General features: G+C 38.6%; 1 protein-coding gene across 4 annotated transcripts in view; it reads left to right on the top strand.

Annotated features, from left to right (window-relative positions):
• Positions 1 to 20,820, top strand: part of Mid1 (midline 1) — a 204,340-nt gene that overhangs the window by 175,096 nt on the left and 8,424 nt on the right. For all 4 annotated transcript variants that reach the window (XM_036173850.1, XM_036173851.1, XM_036173853.1 and 1 more), the window contains 3 exons: positions 3,808 to 3,935; positions 9,032 to 9,175; positions 20,062 to 20,223. In XM_036173850.1, the coding sequence (XP_036029743.1) occupies positions 3,808 to 3,935; positions 9,032 to 9,175; positions 20,062 to 20,223 (434 nt within the window). The remainder of the gene's footprint in view (positions 1 to 3,807; positions 3,936 to 9,031; positions 9,176 to 20,061; positions 20,224 to 20,820) is intronic.

Raw genomic sequence — 20,820 nt, 5'->3', positions numbered from 1 at the left:
AATCACCTAGATGTTCTAAAGTAATTCTTACCTATGTCAGTTTTATTTCTGAGATCACCATGAGGGTGCAATTTTCTACTTGGGAAATGTGCTCATTGTAGTTGTGCATATAATGATAACAAAGCTGAAAACTCCATCACAGACACTGTAAATGCTGCCTGAATGGATGTTCTAATCCTTCAGTGTTTCAGTTGACCTCTTATGTTTGACTTTTCCATTGTACTGGCTACCTGCTTCTATTCTGCAACCTCTCACTTCAGATTCATACAGTATGACTTCTGGGGTCTTTCTTCTAGTCCATCTGTCTGCCTTGGGTTTTGACACTTAAATATTTTACAACACTTTTATGCACAGAGTAGAATCCAGAACATGCTTTCAGTCCTGCAGGCATTCCCAAAGTGAGAATGTGTCAATAAAACCATTCACAAAACAACCTTGCGTGTTCTATAAACTGAATCAAAATCGCACAAACATTTTTTCAACTAAGAGGCATTTAAATAAATCCATAGTGCAGTGAGAGTCCTAAGCTTTACATTGTGGGAGATACATCTCTTTTGGAATCAACTGTTTAGCTCTGTCCTATTTGCTTGGTTATTATGGATAGAATCAGGGTTCTCATTAACATTTCTGAGTCCAGTTTTGCTTATTTGCTTCAAATATGCAGGAATCTATCCATCTTGTTTTCACAAGGGTAGCCTCAGCATACTGAAAACTGTCTGACATGGATGAATTACTTAATCTATACACAATGTAGTTATTTGTACTTATTCCTACAAAATAGAGTTGTTATGCATAATATGAATACAGACATTAAAAAAAAAATCCCAGCTCTTGCCACAAAGGTTAACAGGCAACAAAATCCCTCCTTTCCTGTTCCCTGCATAGCTTCATATATGATGTGTACCACACTGTTTTCAAGCTGCCACTGGTGTGGTTTCATAAGTGACCTTTTGAGCAGTATGTTAAATGAGCAAAAGTATTCACTAAATCGAGGCATAAGAAACTTCATGCACTTTTTTCAAGGAATCTAAAATTACTTTTAGCAGCAAATTTTCTTTATCAAGTAGATGTTAAGAAAATTCCTTCAGAACAGAATGTATTTTCAGATCACCTAGAAGTTTTCTTTATTGTGAGGTGATCCCTTTATTCCTTACCCACACAGATAGTTTAAGGATATGCCAGGCTTTTCTAAAACCAGAAAGACAAGAATTCCAGTTGGAAACTCTGACGAAACGTTATAGTTCTAAGAGTTAGAGCATATCCCATGTGTGGGTTTTGAAATGCTATCTGTAGGGTGTTGATACGTTAATAGATGTTATAACAACACTGTGTTTCTAGGGCCAAATATTTTTGGGAAATCTTGAGCTGACCAAAGTGGAACACATTTTGTTTCTGTGGTACTTTGCTGTTTTTGACCATGGTGGTGTATGGTGTTTGGCAAAGACCACTGAACAGTGTCTCTCTGGACATATCCACCTTCTGAAATACTGGCCCTATGTGACTAACAACTGAGTGTTCTGCAGATTAGAGATACCAAGGTAGAAAGACATATATGTAGGAGTAATGAGTAATAGACAATCCCTCTACACAGAGTTGGGCGGGGAGGGGGATGACTGTAAAGCAAGGAAGTAAGAAGAAACATAGCACTAACAGCCCCACTGAATGTTGGCAGCATAAAAGACCAGAAGATGGGCAACAAGCATTTGGGGGGTGGGGAACATGCCCTAAAATGTTGAGTTTGGCAGCTTTCCCTTTACCTGTCACTCAAGTTGATGACTTGAAATTATAGCCAAAGGTAAGTATCTTTCCTTCCACCAAGGGAAGAAAGACTGTAGGTGTTAAAAGCTGCACTAACCTCCCAAGATTTCTCTGTCAGTCTTTGCTAGGCACTATCTTCTTTCTGCTTCCCACTCCAAGTTCCCACTGTCAAAAGGGTGGGAGCATTTACTATGTCATTTTACAAAAACACATTTTGTTTTATTGGATGTTGACCCCTGAAACAGGACAAATTTTGAGAACACCATCTGTTTTGGATGTGCCTGAACAAAGAGGCTCCTGCCTCCAAGAGGGGAAACAATAAAGCCAGTTTATCTGTATTCAGAGCAGTCTCATCAATTGACACAAGATCTAGGTTGCAAGAGAGCCTAAGAGAAAGGCTATTGTAAGTTTGGTTCTTGCTTCCTACTAGCTTGGTCCAGTTTTCTCATTTGGGGATTACAAGATAGAATTTATTGAGATTTTTTTATTTTGAAATATTTTTGAGGCATGCAAATGGTACTAGAGCATTCCTTTGAAGTTTTCTGCATTAATGCAAATATTTTGGGCTCTTTGGTATAAGGCACACTTTTAAGGGCTTCATGCATATTTGGTGAATATTGGTTAAAGGTACAGTTTAATTAGTATCCCTCCCTGTATCCACCCAGATACATTACCTGTTGTAAGTATCAATAATGAAATGAAAGAGTACACACCTAAAAGTCCTCTTGACTATTAATTGCCACTTAGCCCTGAGATCTTGTGCAAATGAGCAGCAATGCTTTTTACAAGAAAATAAGTAACTAGACTTACAACAAAGTCATTTCAATGTTGTTGCAAAAATTTAAAAAATTAATGTCCTAATGTTTATGGAACTTAACAAAAACTTGAAACACATCAAGATTAAAGTCTAGCATTGTTTTCTATGCTCAGAAGTTGAGTTCTTCAAGCCATGGTTTTCTTGGTTTTAAGATAATTACTTGCATTTTGGAACCCACTAGAATGTTCTGCTATTTGTAACTGAACTTTCCAGATCAACTCAAGAGCACATAGGAAATACACACATATACCTTACCTTATAGTTTATATATGAGAGCTCTCACCAGAAAACCTGAGTGTGGAGAAGAAATTGTGTGCCTTCTGGGGAAATTTGTGAAAAAACTTATGAATATTTTCCATGGCATCTGCTGGGAATATGGTGCAAAAAAAAGTGAATAGAAGGAGAATGAAAAAGAACCAGACAAAACCCCCTTTTTAATGTTTATTTTAGAGAGAGGCTAGTAATTGATTAAACTAATCCAATATCTGGAAACATTCTTTTTTAATCTTCACTTTTCCTTTTATGCAGTTTGAAATTTTGGAGACTCCCCTTTGAAGTGGAGCAGGGGCAAGTCTGAAAGGAACAAACAGTTTCCCAGACAGATGTGTGAAGAAATGCCTGGAGCTATGTGCTTCTTGCTGGGGTTAGATGTGACTGGGCCAGGCTGTTAAACACACAGCAACATGAAATATGAATATTCTTTTGCCTCCATGGGGAATTTTTCCGATAGTATAAAGGAAGGAGGGGCACTGTGCTATTTCTCCCAGATCCTTTGCTTTTTCTCTATGTTTGCTTTGTGTTAGTGCACTATGCCATTCAGAGATGGTACTTTTGTGTGTGTGTGTGTGTGTGTGTGTGTGTGTGTGTGTGTGTGTGTGTGTGTGTTTTACATCTTTATTCTTAATAGACCAATATATACAAAAGTATAAGAATCAACCATTAGGACCAACTTAAAGCAATAATTAAAAGGCATGCATATTAAGGAACATCAATAAGCATTGTAGTACCTAATAATTTTCTACCAATTCCCTTAGTAAAAATTTACCTTCTTTTCAGTTACTCTTACTTTTATAACTATAAATAACTGATATTTAAATTATCAGTTAATTGCAGAGATGGTACTTTTTAAAGACCTGATATTGCTTTTCCTTTTATTTTTTTTCTCACTTCTTCATAGTGATGATAAAAGCCACCTTGACATTCCTTAAAACATTGTTTTGTTTAAATTACAGAGTCTCCATGGCAACTGCATCCTCCCAGGTCCTAATTCCTGAAATCAACCTCAATGACACATTCGACACTTTTGCCTTAGATTTTTCTCGGGAGAAGAAACTGCTAGAATGTCTGGATTACCTTACAGGTATTATCTTACTGTCTTTTATGTTCTGTCTAATATAGTGTACATTTAGTGACACAAGCACTTTTCCACTGGATCAATTATTCTCTAAAAACCACATGTGTGCTTCAGGCTTTGAAATGCTACCTAATAGTCCTATAAATGATTCATGTACACTTTATGTTCTTAACTCAAATAACACAGACTAAGGATAAATTGGGGCAAGAAAATAAAGAGAATCCTGGTTGCTAAATGTGTCATCACCATTTCCTCATTCTCAACACGGAGATGGTCAAAGTAATAGCACTGCTAGCCATCAAAAAGATATGGAAGTTTACGTGGGTATTTGTCGTCACCATGTTAAAGTGGCATCTGACTCTCATGGTGGGAAAACAAAGGCAACTGAAATAACTGGCCATCTATACCACTCTTGTTCTTTGTATTTGTGATCTTATCTTAGTTGTTACAGTATCAAATTTAGGAAAAACATTGCAGTCCTCATTTTAGAAATGACAAATTTGAGCCATCATGCTGAAGGTCACATAGGAAGGGTATGAGTGAAATTAGGATCTGGCTCAGTTATGTATGAACAGCGAAGATCTCTGCACTTTCTAGTAAAAACCTGAATGTCATGTTGCTCTGACAAATGTCACAGAAATCACATTGCAATTCCAGATGCCATGTTTCAACCCAATACTGTCTACTTGGCTTTCCTCTCCCTTCCTCTTTCCCCACTCTTCCTCTTTCCCTTCTCTCTCTCTCTCTCTCTCTCTCTCTCTCTCTCTCTCTCTCTCTCTCTCTCTCTCTCTCCCTCTCTCTCTCTGTCTCTGTCTCTCTGTCTCTGTCTCTGTCTCTCTCTCTCTCTCTCCTTCCTTCCATCCTCCCTTTCTTTTTGGCTTAGAAAACAATGAGGAAAAGAAACAGGAAGAAAAGAAAAATTGTGGCTACTCATATTCCTAGTAGTAAATCTTAATCTTTCCTTTGGTATTAGCCTTTGCAGCAGAAACTGGGCTCAATGGTTGGTAGAAAGAATGAGGGCCATTTAGACAAAGTTATTAGTGTTAGCCAAAGCCACCAGGACCTTCCACTTCAGGAAAACACCATGTATACAGTGAAGCCAGATGTGCCCTGTACTTAGGACATAGAGCCTTCCAGAAACCACATCCCTCACTGAGCATGGTATCAGTTTCTCAACTCCCAGCCAGTATGTACATGTTTGTGGGAGAGTGGTTGGGGAGGGTGGAGTTGAAGAGAGGGAACATTGTGTAGCATTTGTTTTTATAGTGTGTGGATGGAAAGCAGGGAGTTATCAAGTCCTCAATTTTCTTTTCTTGTTAGAACCCCAGCTGCCCCTTTTCACATTTATTCTGCATTTGCAAGCAGATTGAGATATCCCACAAAACATCTCCTTATCTTGTACAATTCTCTCTCTCAAATATATGGCTTCTACTAAAGAAGAAAGAATTTGATTCACAAAGCATTTACAATAAGGAACCAAACTTGGTTTCAAATACTCATGGATATGATGCCTCCTTTCTTTAGCTTTTGATTTTGAGATTTGTCTAAACTATTACCATCTAGCAGAACTTTCTATGGTGATAAAAAAATGTTCTGTGTCCATGATGGCCAACATATGAGTTATTAAAAACTTGAAATGTGCATAGTGAGATGTGATTTTTTTTAATTGAGCTGAAAGTAATTAAAAGTTAAACAGCTACATGGTGCCCATAGCTACTGTATCACTATCTACATTTTTTTCTTTTCCTGCCCTGACATCTTCAACTATAACGCTGAAGTTTTATCTAAAAGTACACAAGAAAAAAGGGAATAATGTTGAAAAAACTTGGCCAGCCAAGTATGACCTTGTTTATCATAAAACCAAAACTCTTGCTCAAAAGACCTACCTAGCAAATTTTCACTTAGGTCTCTTGGACCAGAACCATGTCACAGTCTCATTTCCAAGGCCAGAGGAAACCAGAAAATTAAATATTTGCCCAGGAACATGGTCTTGCTATATGCTGTCCTTTTCCCATCAACAAGAACGTGTCATTTCCCAACATTTACCTAGTATATTCAAAATAGATGTCCATTTAAATTTCTGTAGGAACATGAACTCATTGACTAAAAAGGAAACTGTGAAAGTGGTCTGCATGAAACTGTAACAACAGCTGTTTATGCCAACTAAAGGCCATATCGGGTACCTAAGAATTTGCTTTTTGAGCCATCAACCCCAAAGTCCATTTCTAGACATAACATCAATCCTGGCCATAACATACAATGCTTGGCCGATAATACCAAGTCCAAATAGTTTATCTGATATTTATAAGCAGGAAGTGAAGTGTTTGTGGCATATTAGCCCACCATTCCTTGTATAGTGTTTGTGATGAAGGCAAGAAAATAACACTTCTGGTACTGATTGTGTGGGTATTGAAATTGGCAGCATGTTGCAGTTTTCATTTACAGAAAATTAGGAATTGACTTTGCAGGACAAACCCATTGGGTTTACAATCAAAACAGGGTTAGCCTGCCTGGCTGTGCAAACAAGATTTTTTTTCCCTATGACTTGCCTCTAAGTGGTATGTCAAGTTAATGACCCATAGAGGTGACATTTCCTTCCTGATTGCAGCTACTGCCATGTGTCTCACAGCCACTTGCCTATTTTGAACTTACATTTTCTGTCTTTTTAATCACATATTGCCATGTGGACAGCAAAATCTCTTTTCTTTCCCCAATAGCTGATAGAGAAAATTTTAATTAACTATTTAAATTATGAAAGACTAAGTTATTTTTCACTGATTTGTGCAGGGATGATACCATGGCAACAATGACCACACAGATAAAAACAAACACTTTTGATGGCACAGCTGGACCTGCATGGAATGCATCTCCTGATTGGTGTCACTAATTCATGCATATCCAAGTCACACCACACAAAACTAAATTTCACGTGTGGGCTCTTCAGAAAACAGATGTTCAAACACACATTTCCAGAAAAATGCTTGAAGGGTTATGATGAATACTTATTTATTTCATTTCTATTTCCTTGTTTTTCATTTGTGGACATAATTTTGAGATGGGATCTACTATATAACCCAGACTATCCTCATATTCACATTCTCTCTGCCCCTGCCTTCCAAGTATTGAGATTACAAATGCATGCCATCAGATCCCACTGAGCTCCTTTTTCTTAATGGAGAGTCTTTGTGAAATTCAATAACTTAACAGGCAGAGCTTTTCATGATTTGTCCTAAATTACTTTTCAGGTGGCAAAGCACCTGAATTAAAGCAGAGTTTTTAATTTACTATTTATATAAACACTCCCCCTCATTTGGGGTTTCTTTACAATTCACCAGTTCTAATCAGAAACTAATCTAGAACAGAAAAGACTTATGCAATGGTGTAAGTAAAAGTTGTTCTAAATCCATAGAATGCAAACATGCTTCTCTCTTTGAAGTTCAGCTGCAGTATACAGAAAAATATAAAGAAAAGCTGTGGTTCAATTCTCTAAACCACAGACTGGTAAACTTTGACTGAAAATGGCCAGATGGCAGATGTCTTAGGTTTTGCGGCCATGTGGTTGTAACTACTTATCTTTGCTGTTGTGTGAAAACAGTCATAGACAGACAGTACCTGAGTGAGTCGTGGCTGTATTCCAATAAAACTTTATTTACAAAAATAGCTGTTGTGGCCTTGTTGCAGTGGGAAGGGGCTTTGGCATGCCTAGGCTCAGTATGTTGGGCCCTGCTGACTCCCTATGGGAAATCTCAATTTGGGGGATGTGGAGATGCAGGGTGGCTTGAGAAAGAGGGCTGGGGGTGGAAGGAGGGAGGAGTGGGGATCTGTGTATAGTATGTGAAGTGAGTAGAAAATTTCTTAATAAAGAAAAATGAAAAAGAAAACATAACTGATAAAAAAAATAGCTGTTGTGGGCTGGAGAGGTGGCTCAGTGGTTAACAACAACTGACTGCTCATCCTCAGAGCGATGGTTTGATTTCCAGCACCCACATGGTGGCTCAAAATTGTCTGTAACGCCAGTCCCAGGGGATCTTATGCCCTCTTCCTGCCTTCACAAGCACTGCACACACATGATGAATGGACATACATACAGGCAAAATACCTACATACATAAAATAAAATAGCTATAGTTTGCCGACTTCTGCTTTAATATGTTATTGCCAACACAAAACACTTGTAGCCTTGTATTTTCTTATTTATTCTACTTATTGAGTTACTTATTGGATTTAATTCAGTGCAAGTGATTTAGAAATCATTTTTAATACGATTTAAACTTCTCAGCTATTGACTATGTTAAACAAATAAAACAAAGGGCTTCTGTAGTGATAAAGGCAACAATATACAAGCATTCATGATTTTCTTAGTAAACAAAAATGCATTTCTAAGAGGACTTGTTGTTAATTTTAATATTTTTAATTAAATATATCACCTATAAATTGAAAAATGAAAAGAAAATAGGAATGCACCAATAATTTTAGCAAAGCATCAAATATCTAATAAAAGAAAACTTTCAATCATTTAGTTGATTTGCTATTGGATAACAAATGATATTTTTCAAATGTCTGGTGTCATGTAGATAAGAGGCTGGCAAAGTGGGTTTCAGGTCAAATCTGTTCCTGTGACTATTTTGTAAATAAAGTTTTATTAGAATGTCACCATACTCATTTATGTACAAATTATCTATATCTGCTGTCATGACACAATTAGTAGTTGCAAGAGCAACAGTCTGGCCTACAATACCTAAAATTACCACCTAGTCATTTACAGTAAAATTTTCCAACCCCACCCTCAAAGTGAATGAGCTTATGAAAGTTTGTCTTGGTTACTTTTTCTTTAATGTGTTTCTCTTTACATACAAGAAGCTATTGTTTGCTTAGTCTCCTAAATATATTCTAATGATGAATTGAGATTAAAGTCTTACTGTCTGGTGGACAAACACATTCCCTAAATAGACCACTAGACACTTTGTAACTGAAATCTCCATCTCTAGGATAGCAGTCCTGGTAGACCTACTTAGGAATGCTTGCTTTAACAGTTACATATCTCCAGAATGGGATCCCTATGATGTCTGCTGCTCCACTGATAGGTATTCTTAATGCCCACAGCTCCCAACCCTCCCACAATTAGAGAAGAGCTCTGCACGGCTTCCTATGACACAATCACAGTTCACTGGACTTCGGATGATGAGTTCAGTGTGGTCTCCTATGAACTCCAGTACACCATATTCACTGGACAAGCCAATGTTGTTAGTGAGTATCACATGGCCTATTTACTTCTCAGTTTGATGACTGTTTTCAGGTAAACTGGGTGAAGGAATATAAACACCAAAGGTAGATAAAGAAGGAAAAAAATTACAATATTTATTGGTTTCTTTTGCCTGTCTAAGGAAGGGATAATGCTCACTTGTATTGCAGCAGTGAAAACAGATGATCAAATATCAATGAAGTTGGAAAACTACATGGATGAAGCTCATGAATATGTTGTTTAATGAAAGCAACTGGTAACAATATATACAAAGTAAATCCATTTGTCAATTCCTAACTTAAAGATCAAAATATTTTTGCTTAAAGATTCATTCTTAGAGGTTAAAAATATACATATTAATCAGGATGTTGATTATATCCTGAATGGAATATAGAAAGTGTCACTGGGATGAAATATATGTGGGAACTAGGGATACAGCTGTCAGTAAAAGTATTAGTCTTGCAAACATAGGAACAGAGTTTAGAACTCTAGTACACATGTAAAACATCTAGGCATGGTGACATTTACCTGTAATCCCAATGTTAGGGAAGGATAGAGACAAGAAAATGCTAGGGGCTCAATAGCCAGCCAGTATAACCTAATCAACAAGTCATAGGTTCAGTGGGGACCCTGGGTCAAAAAACAAAATGGAGTTGGATAAAGGAAGACACTCAATGTTGACCATGGAGTCCACATACACATGCAGCTATGAGTACACAAATCCATACCTACACACAAACACATATCCTGCTTGCTGCACACATACATATATACAATAGACATATATAGTATATGACAGTCAACAATTGAACAGGCAGAGGGCCTTAAATAGAGCTTCTTAGGGGAGGAGTTTCTCCAGGGAGAAGATTTTATGCTCAGGGATTGGTTAGTTTTCTTGCTCGGGAATTGGTTAGTTTCGTTAGTCAGGGGCAGAGTTGGCTCTGATTTCAGGGCCAAACTGTGTTTTTTTCACTGGCCCTTTTTAGCCTTTTGGCTCTAATTTTAGGGCCAGGATGTGTTTCTTGGGTTCTGGGTTCAGGGCTAAAGTGTTTCTTTCAGTGGCTCATGTCTCAGATCCAGGGTACATATATATTGTATATATGTTTGTACATACGATGGTTTATAGGATGAACAGCAATTTCTGGGTGGGAGTTAACATGCTTTGATCACTTTATCATGTGTTTAATTTTATAAACTTTACCAAACTAATGGAAACACATGAATTATGAACCAAAAGCTGTGGAGCCCCCAACTGGATCAGGCCCTCTGAATAAGTGAGACAATTGAATAGCTTGAACTGTTTGGAAGGCACCCAGGTAGTGGGACCCTGACCTGTCCTTAGTGCATGAACTGGCTGTTTGGAAACTTAGGCTTATGCAGGGACACTTTGCTCAGCCTGGAAGGAGGGGACTGGACTTGCCTATACTCAATCTACCAGGTTAAGCTGAATCCCCAGGGGAGTCTTGGCCCTGGAAGAGATGGGAATGGAGGGGAGGTGCTGGGGGGGAAGATGGGGGTGGAGGCGGGAGGGGGGAGGACAGGGGAACCCATGGCTGATATGTAAAATTAAAACACAAATAATTTTTAAAAATATATAAACTTTATTAAATGTTTCAGTTTGGGGAAAAAAGATAAGAATTTAGTAAAATGAACAGCTAAAGAATGCTAAGTACCCTGTGCCACTCAGAGGTAGTTTAGGACTGAGACTTCCAATTTTAGTAACTAGCACCTCCTAGGAAGAACCAGGCTTACGTGATATGCAGAGGGATTCTTCTGTCATGGATGCTTGTTTGACAGTTGGCAATAGCTGCCCATAATAGAACAGAGCTATTTAAAATAAATTGAAGTATTGGCAAAGGGCTAGAAGAAATCACTTTCCAGGGGAACAAATTTGAAACTTCTTTGGTGATTTTCTTAGTTTCCATTGCTATGATGAAACACCATGACCAGAAGCAACTTGTGGAGGAAAGGATTTATTTCATCTCACAGCTTATGGTTCACCATCCAGGGAAGTCATAGCAGGAAGTCAAGGCAGCAACTGATGCAGAGTCCATGGAGGAACATTTTTTACAGGCTTGCTCTTCATAACTTGTTTAGCCTGCTTTCTTATTACACCCAGGACCCAAGGGTGGAACTGTGAACAGTGATCTTGGCCCTCCTATATCAATCAATAATCAAGAAAATTCTCTGTAGACTTTCCAACAGGCCTACCTAGCAGGACATTTTCTCAAAGTTCCCTCCTCTGAAATGATTCTAGCTTGAAGGAAAACTAGCCAGCACAGCAATGAAAATACAGAACATGTGAAAGTAGAATACAATAGCAGTCATTTTTCCACAGAGATATTTTGAATGCATCAATATCAGTTTAATGTGCTTTTTATAAGAATCCTCTTCTCTCAACTTGTTTTCACACTACATATTGTTCTGAGGTACATAGTGCTTTAAATAGACATTTGGTTTAAGATTAATTGTAAGAGTAACACAGAAAGACACTAGCTTCACAGTGACAAAAGTGCAAATGATCCATATTAACCCCCTTGTAGACACTTTTCTCAGATATCTCTCTCCCTTCCCTGGCTCTCTCTATTCCTCTCTCCCCCATCTACTTCTCTAGCCCCCCTCCTTTCTTCCTTCTTTCTCCCTTCCCCTAATTAGTTTGCCTTTGGAAGCATTAATAAAATTCTTGCAATTTTTCAAGCATGTGGAATATATGAGTAGAAGAGTGATTCATGAAATGTTACATCAAGAATGGTTTTGGCAGCCCATTTTGTAGGTAGAGAACAGAGAGAAGTCAAAAGTGGATGTGACCAAAAGGCCTTGGAGGGAAGTTACAGTTAAACTAAATCTTGAAAGGTTGTGGTCACTGTCATGAATTATTACTCTTAGAGCCCCGAGGATATCCCCCGTGTGCAGGAAACCATGCTGGCAGATGAAGCGAGCTGGACAGATGCATGCCATGCAGGACATAGCGGTGGCTGCGGCCAGTGATAAACAACCCAGACGATGCATCCACATGGAGAGTTTGCTATAATATGAAGATAAAGAGGCAGAGAGAGACAGGAAGAGGGTGACCCAAGAGAGGGAGAGAGGGAGAGGGTGGGAGAGAGAGAGAGAAGAGGGGGTCGAGGGTATGCACATCCTGGGAAGGAAGTGGAAGAGAGAAGAAAGAGAGATGTGGGCAGAGTTTTTCCTTAAAAAGAGATTTTTATGTCAGGACACAGGGTGGCGTCAGGGGCAGGAGCAAAATATTACGGGTATTTGCAGATAACTGTCTATCTGCAGACAGCTGGATCATAAGCAAAACCAACAGATAAAGTAGTAGAATATACTGGAAGATTTGACTTGATGATGCCTGGCTGGAAATTTCCGTGAGGAAAGGGAAGCAGTAAAAAAGAAGAGGGAGAAGCATAACCATGGAGCTAGTAGCTTCAGAAAGCACATGTTCTCAGGCATCACTCACTTAAACCCAGAGACAAGTACTAGACCACAGAATTTCATGCTGGAGGGTCATGTTCAGGTGCACAATCCGAAGCTTAATTGTGCCAGCACTTCACAGAGTGGAGAGGGGACAGAATGGGCTAGAAGAAAGAGAACAGCAGGCCTTTCGTGGGAACTCACTAAGGTGCAGGTTAACCAAGATCTTTAAGTGACACTCAGCTGAAAAGACTCCTTGTCCTTGAGCTGATTTAGTCCTGTAACATTATCACTGTGTTTTACTTGCTCAAAATTCCTTTGAGACAAGTCTAAGCAGCACTCATCCTAAGACTGAATTCTTCTGAAATCATTCTTCCTCCCAATTGTATAGGTCTTGCTGCATGGCATTAGTAAATGCCAATTTTTCTACCTTCCTGTGTATTATCATACCATATGTGGATATTACTTTTTTTAAAGTAAATGTAATGAGACCATTCCATTTTGGCACAAATAATTGCCTCATTTCTTCCTGAAGCAGTAAGGAGTCCTGTTTCAAAGCCTGATTTATCTTCCCCATCTTCTATTGACGAACATTAGCTCCTTTCCAATGTCTGCAAATGTTACCCCAGTGAATATCCTTGCATATTTTCCATTTCGTGCATGCAAAATTAAATTTCTATTATAATCTCTTGAGATATCATTGATAAAAAGAGATTATTTGCAATTTAATTTTGATTGACATTGCTAAATTGCCCTTCAGAGAGGTGACAGGTGATGTTTAAAATGCATTTTAGTAGCAGTAGGAACTTACATTTCACTGATCTTGGACATATGTACTATAAGCTAAATGTAAGAAACCCAATTTAAAGCAAGGCAAGCAAGTATCTACAGGATTACATAATATTATATAATAAATCTAAGGTATAACTTAACTAATGCAGAACCTATAATATATTAATGCATACACATCTATGCTATATAGTGTAGAAGGTTCTATAGTATAGAAAAGAAAACACAAGACAGAAAAATGGCAAATATCTTTTTTGTCTTCATTTAAGGAATTATTTTGTATTATATTGCTGTTATTGTATTATATTTTATTACTAACTTTATTATAAATAATTACATCCAAGTTCTTAGTGTATCAAATTACTAGTGTTTTGGGTAAACTAAGCTAAAGATTTTATGAGACTTAAATATGGAATGCAAAAGATGGCAAAAATATGTAGATAAGTGAATATTATATATTATATAAGTGAAAACTTGATAAGTGAATATTACAAGTAGAAAAAAAAAACATTTAGAGTTATTTAAAACCAAAAGGGCAGTTCTTGGTCCATGTGAAGAGTATTGTATTTCTCTGAAACAATTTTTGTTTGACTGAGAAAAATTATTCAATGTATATTTAGCAGGATTATCTCCATCACAGCTTCTTACACAGTCCCCAATGAAAGGCTCTCCTTGAATGCTGTTTGTCCATCCATCGTATACTTTGATGGAATATTTTTCATTGACAAGATCTATTGGTAAAACTCTATTGATAACTGGAAAACAGTTTCAAAACCTGCCCAGGGCTCCTTGTGCCACTAGGCAATCTCTTATTGTTTCTAGGTCATGGTTCCCTCACTTGTTGTAACAAACCATAGTTAATTACTTTCAACTGGCTTTAGTGAGGGGGAATTAGATAATATCTTTGAACATTATTTAATCTCATTAAATTTCTCATAAATATACACATCCAAATACTAAATTAATGATACTGCTTTTGTCATTTTATTGATAGAATTATGACCACTTATGTTACTAACTTTCTTATTAGGACATAGATACATATTTAATTTACAATGTTTACCAAAATTACTTTTCATGTGTTCTTTTAAAATCTCAAATTGGGGCCTTTTGCCAACAAGCTCTTCTCATTATTTGCAAAATAAGCAGAAGTCACATTTCTTTTGGACATCATGTGAAATAGTTATATGTATATATTTCATTCATGAAAGTTATTAAGCACATATTATTTTAATAATGAAGAAATAAAAATGGCTTACTTCTGCCCAAACTGTTAGAAGAGACAAAGGTTGTTGAGAATACATAGACAGCCTCTGCAAACAATGTCCACACTGCACAATGTCCTGCGGCAAAGTGGCTGTTGCCATGCAAGGCTCTCAAATCCCCAACATAATTAAGATCATTTAATATGCTACAGTGGGAGAGAAATGCTTCTGACTCATCAATGAAAAATACTGTACAAAGTTAAAAGCTCAATTATGCTTCATTATGAACAAATGATCTTCTCGTTTCATTTGTTGTTTTAATATTTTTACCTGAATTGCAGTCATGAATAGCAGAGCCTCCAGACAAGTCTGGGAGAAAGTAAAGTTTCAGTCAAGATAATCATATGAGTGTTTCATAAACAGATGAAGCAAACCTACCCACTAGACTAGGCACAGTGTAGTGTCAGGGTAGCATAGTACCATGTGCAAGAAATTAGGTGGTACAGGCTGGTATAAGACCAACACTAGCAACATATGTGAGGTGCACCCCAAGGCATCCTCAAATAAATAACCAAAAGAAAAATTTCACTGTTGTTTTCTTGGCATTTTCAATAAATTCTCTGTCATTATGCTGGCAATATTAGTAATATAAAGGGAAGCAAAAAAAAGAAAAACTGGTTAGTGTTTATGAAGGTAGCTTGCTCACTGTGAAGCTACCCAGTAAAATTTTATTCCGCTGATATTCAAAGAAAAAAACTGGTGACTTCTTCAAAATAATCAAGATAGTCAGTTTCTCACCCTGGCTTTTTGTGGGGAGGGTTTGATACATTAAATATATGTTAATATTTGTGGTTGGAAGCCAAGTTGCAGTGTGTACCAATTTCAGACATCTGCTCTATGGTGTTGCTGAAATTATCCCCATCCACATTAAACCCAGCTTTGGGTTTATACAGTGACTGTAGAGTTTTTTGAAGCATTTTTATCTTGTCTCTCTTTGACCTCAGTAGTCATTTCCTTGTAACATGTGCAATTAAACAGGAACAGTGCAAAAGCAGTGAAATTGATAGATTCTCATTTGAATATGCTGAATGCTGTTATTGTTTTGTGTTCATGCCTGACTGCTATTGATAAAGACCTAAGGATATGAGTGGACTATCCTAAGATAGAAAAGTTAATTTTGTTTTATTACTATTTTAATAATATTATTCAATGTCTTCAAGTAAATTATAGGTCTCTTGGGGACTGGATTATAGAGTTCAAAATGATGTTACTTTAGTTGGCTCAAAATCTAATATTTGGCTGCAGCAGCCTCCAGAAATACAGGGTTTGTTGTAGTTATTTTCTAAAACAAGGTATAATAAGAAAGGATCAAAGAGAATATAGAGTAGGGAGATCCTCCTGTCACCATAGCATTTGGGGATATTTTCTTGTTTTCCCCTTCTTTTATTAAAATACTTTTCTCATATAATATATCCTGATTTCCCTTTTCTCTACTACTCCTCCCAGTTCCTTGATACCTCCCCTCTCATCCAGATCCACTGCCTTTCTGTCTCACATTAAACTGGACTAAACCTTCTGCATAATTGAGACAGTCATATGGCTTGATCTGCTTAAGGGGCCCCCTGGCAGCAAGATCAAGATCTATCCATGGTGCATGAGCTGGTTTTTTGGAGCCCACTACATAAGGTGGGACACCTCACACACAACCTTAGAGAGGAAGGGGCTTGGACCTGCCTCAACTGAGTATACTAGGCTCTGCTGACTCCCCATGGGAGGCCTTACCTTGTTTGAGGACAGAATGGGAGATGGGTTGGTGGGGGGCAGGGGAGGCTGGGAGGAGGGGAGAGAGGGGGATCTGTGGTTGGTATATAATGAATAAAAAAAATTCTTAATAAAAAAAAGAAACGAACAGGCTTCTAAAAGATAACAACAGAATATAACAGCAGAAAATATAATAAGATAGAACAAAACCCATCACACTGAAATTGAACAAGGCATCCCAACAGAAGGAAAAGAGTCCTAAGAGCAGAAACAAGAATCAGAGACTCACTTGTGACCTCCAGAAAAATACTAAACCAGAAGGAGGGCAGAGAGAAGAAGGGAGACTGGGAGGAGAGAAGGCATGGGGGCGGGGGACTGTGGTTAGAATGTTAAAAAAAATCCTGAAAATAATTACTAAACTGAAAGCTATAATATAAACACAGAGAACCTGGTGCAGACTCATGTCCTTCCTGTGCTTGCTCTCCCTGAAGGGAGGGATTTGATGGAGACATCATTTAGCTGTGTCCAAGGTCTCTCTCGTTGCATAATGTCTGGCTCTGTGTCTTTGTATCTTTTCCCATCTGCTTCAGGAGGAAGCTTCCCTAATGATGGCTGAATAAAGCCCTGATCCTAGGTCTATGGACTATCTGGTCTCTCATTCTCGGTCACCCAACCAGAGTCCAATATGGGTTCTATCTTGTGGAGTAGGCATTAACTCAAATCCTCCCATAAGTTTTGTACCACCATATTGCAGGAAAGATCCAAGCTTTTTGTGGCTGGATTAATGCTTAAATTTCTCTTTTGGTAGCCTGCAAAGTACCTTCCCATACCAAAGACACCAGAACATGGTGGTGAAGGGTCTATGTAGGTAGCAGCTTGACCTCTCCATGTTCCATGAGTTGTGTAGATGTTGTCTTTAGTAGTGGGACTTCCTCTCCATTTGATGAGAGCAACCTATTCTCTTGGCAACTGCCTGGGTTGTTTGGGGATTTCCATGGCATCCCTTGGGCCAACAAATCAATTGGATGTAGCCCAGTCCCGATACTGGAAGCTTTGTTTTGTGATAAGAGATGGCCAACTGGGACTTGGGATGTTTTCTTCTTACCCAGGGGACACTTGGGAGGAAAATGCAGGTGCAGATTTACAGAAAAATTGAGGAGAAATAGATGTCTTTAATTTTTCTACTTAGTATTAAATGCAGTTTCACACATTCAAATTCTTCTATGAATCTCAAGTTATTTCCTTGCTTTTTGCTTACTTTTTTTAAGTCTCAAGGTCTTGTGACTAAAAACATTGTTCCAAGGTAGAAATGAAGAGAAGTGTCAGAAAATTCTCATGAGACCAAATGACTTACAGGAGTACCTGAAAATACTATTCACTCAAGATTTGGAGCCTGGAGGCTAGAAAGATGATTCAGTGGATAAATTGCTTACTGGTCAAGCATAAGGACCAATATTTGGATCTCCAGAACCCACACATAAAGCCAAAAGGCATTGTGGCCACCTATAAACTTTGCATTTAGGACACAGACAAAGACTCCTAAGAACAAGCTGGCTAGCCAAACTAGCTAGAACTGGTGAGTTCTAGGTTCAAGGAGAGATCCTGTCTTGATTTTAAAGTAGAGAATAATCAAGGAAGGCACTTGGTATCAACCTCTGGCCTGTGCGTGTATGTGTACTCATAAGCACACTATAAATACATGAATATACACCAAAAATGGTACAAAGAATGTAAATGGATTTTCAAAACAGAGTTTTTAAAAGTTCTTCTCACATGTCATAATCCCAGGTGTAATTTTAAAGTCACAAGTTGGAAAAAACATTTAGTATATAATTCAAATACAGACTTCAGGAAGCCCCTGACTATCCTGCAATGCTATGCAAATATTTGTGGCTTGTTGTAGATGTGTATTTGTGAATTTCTTCTCTCAGAAAGATTAGATTCTTGTGGAACTGTTACTTGAGAGTTGGGTTAGGTGTAAGTTACCTTGAGATAAAAAAAAAAAAAAACTAACCTTTTGACTTGCAAATGAACCAAAAAGGAAAGAGTGGGAGGTGAGTTTGTAGTACCTCAGGAAGTGGAAGGGTCTGGCATTCTCCCAGCGACTAGTACTGAGAAAGAAAACTTCATGACAGCCTAGTCACCAGGGAAATGGGAAAAGGTTCTATTGGAATGGAGATTGATGGATGGAGAGAGGAAAGTTGGGCCTGATACCAAAAAAGTTTCTAGCATCAATCAGCTGCAAAACAAAAGGCTTCCTTTTTTCCTACATGTTCTTGCAAGCCTCATAAATCCTCAGCCTATTTCTCAACCCACATTCTGCAGAATGAAGACAGAAGAGCAGCCCTACTTCATCTGGACCAGAGATCCCAGGGATGTAGCTGGTTAAAAATGCTATGGACACTTTCTCAAGGTCCACACTGGGTGCCAAGCTGCCCCTAAAGTGCTACGGGTGCCTCAGGTTTCTCTCCATCTACACTAATACAGGATCATAGACTGACTACCTTGGTGATCACTTTTAAATTGCTTCCATTAAGTTGGATGGAGTTGGCTGATCTGTGGGGGGTTTCCTGCTGCACTGACCTGAGGATAAGGCTGTTGTCTTAGATGGACTACTGCTATGATGAAACACCATGACAAAATGCAGCTTGGGGGAGGAAAAGGTCAATTTCACTTACGCTTCCACATTACTGTTCATTGAGGGAAGTCAGGTCAGGAACTCAAGCAAGGCAGGAACCAGGAGACAGGAGCTGATGCAGAAGTCATGAAGTACCACTCTACCAGCTTGCTCATCCTGCTTTCTTACAGCACCCAAGGACCACCAGCCCCAGGACATCACTATCCACAGTGGACTGGCCTCTCGCACTTCAATCACCAGTCAAGAAAATTTCCCCATAGATTTCTCCACAGGACAATTAGTGGGGAATTTTCTCAGTTAAAATTCCCTCCTCCCATTGACTCTAGCTTGTGTCAAGTTGACATTAGTCAAAATAGCTGCCTTTCTTGTCTCATTTGTTGAAATAAGCAGACTCTCCCTCCCAAATGTTGCCCCCCCATGGCAATGGCAGAAAAGCAGGGGACCAACAGAAAATCTCGAGCCTACTCTTGCAACAAGCACATTGTCATTTGTACTCACGTTAACAAGTCATATGACCAAACCCAAAGCCACATGGCAAGGCAGTATATCTCTCCTTTTCAGAGAGAGCAGCTGCAAAGCTACTTTGGCTTGGATATGTGCAGGAAAAGTATCAGAGGCAAAATGCAATCAACTGTCAGTGCTGGTGAAGGCATCAGAAACCCTCACAATCCGTGAGTTTCCTAATTCATGAGAACCAAGCTGGAATGACCAGTGTCATTGGTGGGGCAGGGAGTAAGATAGGGTGGGATCAATCAGTGGTTACTTTTGTTTCTGCCCCATAGCCCTTAATAACACATCATGTGCATGTTCAATGCATGAGATCCCAGACAAAAACACCTTTGCTGCACCTGTTCACACAGACCAGAGTTTGCAATATAAGCATCTTCAGTGGCTTGTCCAGATGGAACACTCAAAGGGAACATATAATATAAAGCAAGTTCTCGATAGAGATAGCATGCAGTTTTTATTGGTTATCCCATATAAAAAGTGAGAAAAGCTCTCTGTTCTTCAATGTTTACAGTTCAAATAACCTAAAATTCTGCAAACATTGCCTGTAATTACCTCTGTTTTGTTGGTTTTGCAGGTCTGTGTAACTCAGCTGATAGCTGGATGATTGTGCCCAACATCAAGCAGAACCACTACACTGTGCATGGCCTACAAAGTGGCACCAAGTATATCTTCATGGTCAAGGCCATCAACCAGGCAGGCAACCGCAGTAGTGAGCCTGGGAAGCTGAAGACAAACAGTAAGTGCTGTGAACTCAAATGAGCTGTCATCTCACATTTGTTCATCTCTTGGCTAACTCTATTCCTCCCTGCCTTCTTTTTCCTTTTCTGTCTTAGGCATCACTGACAGGCTCAGAAAAGAAAATAAAGAGCCAGTGTGGAGTACCTCTGGGTTCCAAAGTGTCTTCTACACCATGTGGCCATTAACTTCTTTGCATACAGTTGCTCTCATTTCTTGAGAAAATAATCCTGGAGAAGTTCTTGTGAGAAATAGAATAGGTGCTTACAAAGCCCAATACAGAACAGGGCTCGATAGGATTGTTTCCACAGCAGAAAACAAGTTCATAACTGTTTCTTCAGAAATTCTTTGTTTTATTCCAAATATCTGTCTGGGTCTGTAATTCTAAATTGGGGGCAATTATGTCTTTCTCCCACAGCCCAAGCCCATGTAACATTTAATAAAATCTGGAGACGTTTTCCTGGATTATCACAACTGAGGAGGGTGCTGCTGGCATCAAATGAATGGGAGACAGGCATATTAAACAGCTATGGTATAGAAGACAGCTCCCAACACAAAGAATGGTGCAGCCTGTCCTTGTGTTTCATGATCTGTCATT

The sequence above is a fragment of the Onychomys torridus genome, chromosome X, assembly GCF_903995425.1.
Source record: "Onychomys torridus chromosome X, mOncTor1.1, whole genome shotgun sequence".
Classification (NCBI taxonomy): Eukaryota; Metazoa; Chordata; class Mammalia; order Rodentia; family Cricetidae; genus Onychomys; species Onychomys torridus.
Note: the sequence above shows the minus strand (reverse complement) of the source record. Positions and strands in the feature narration are given on the sequence as shown.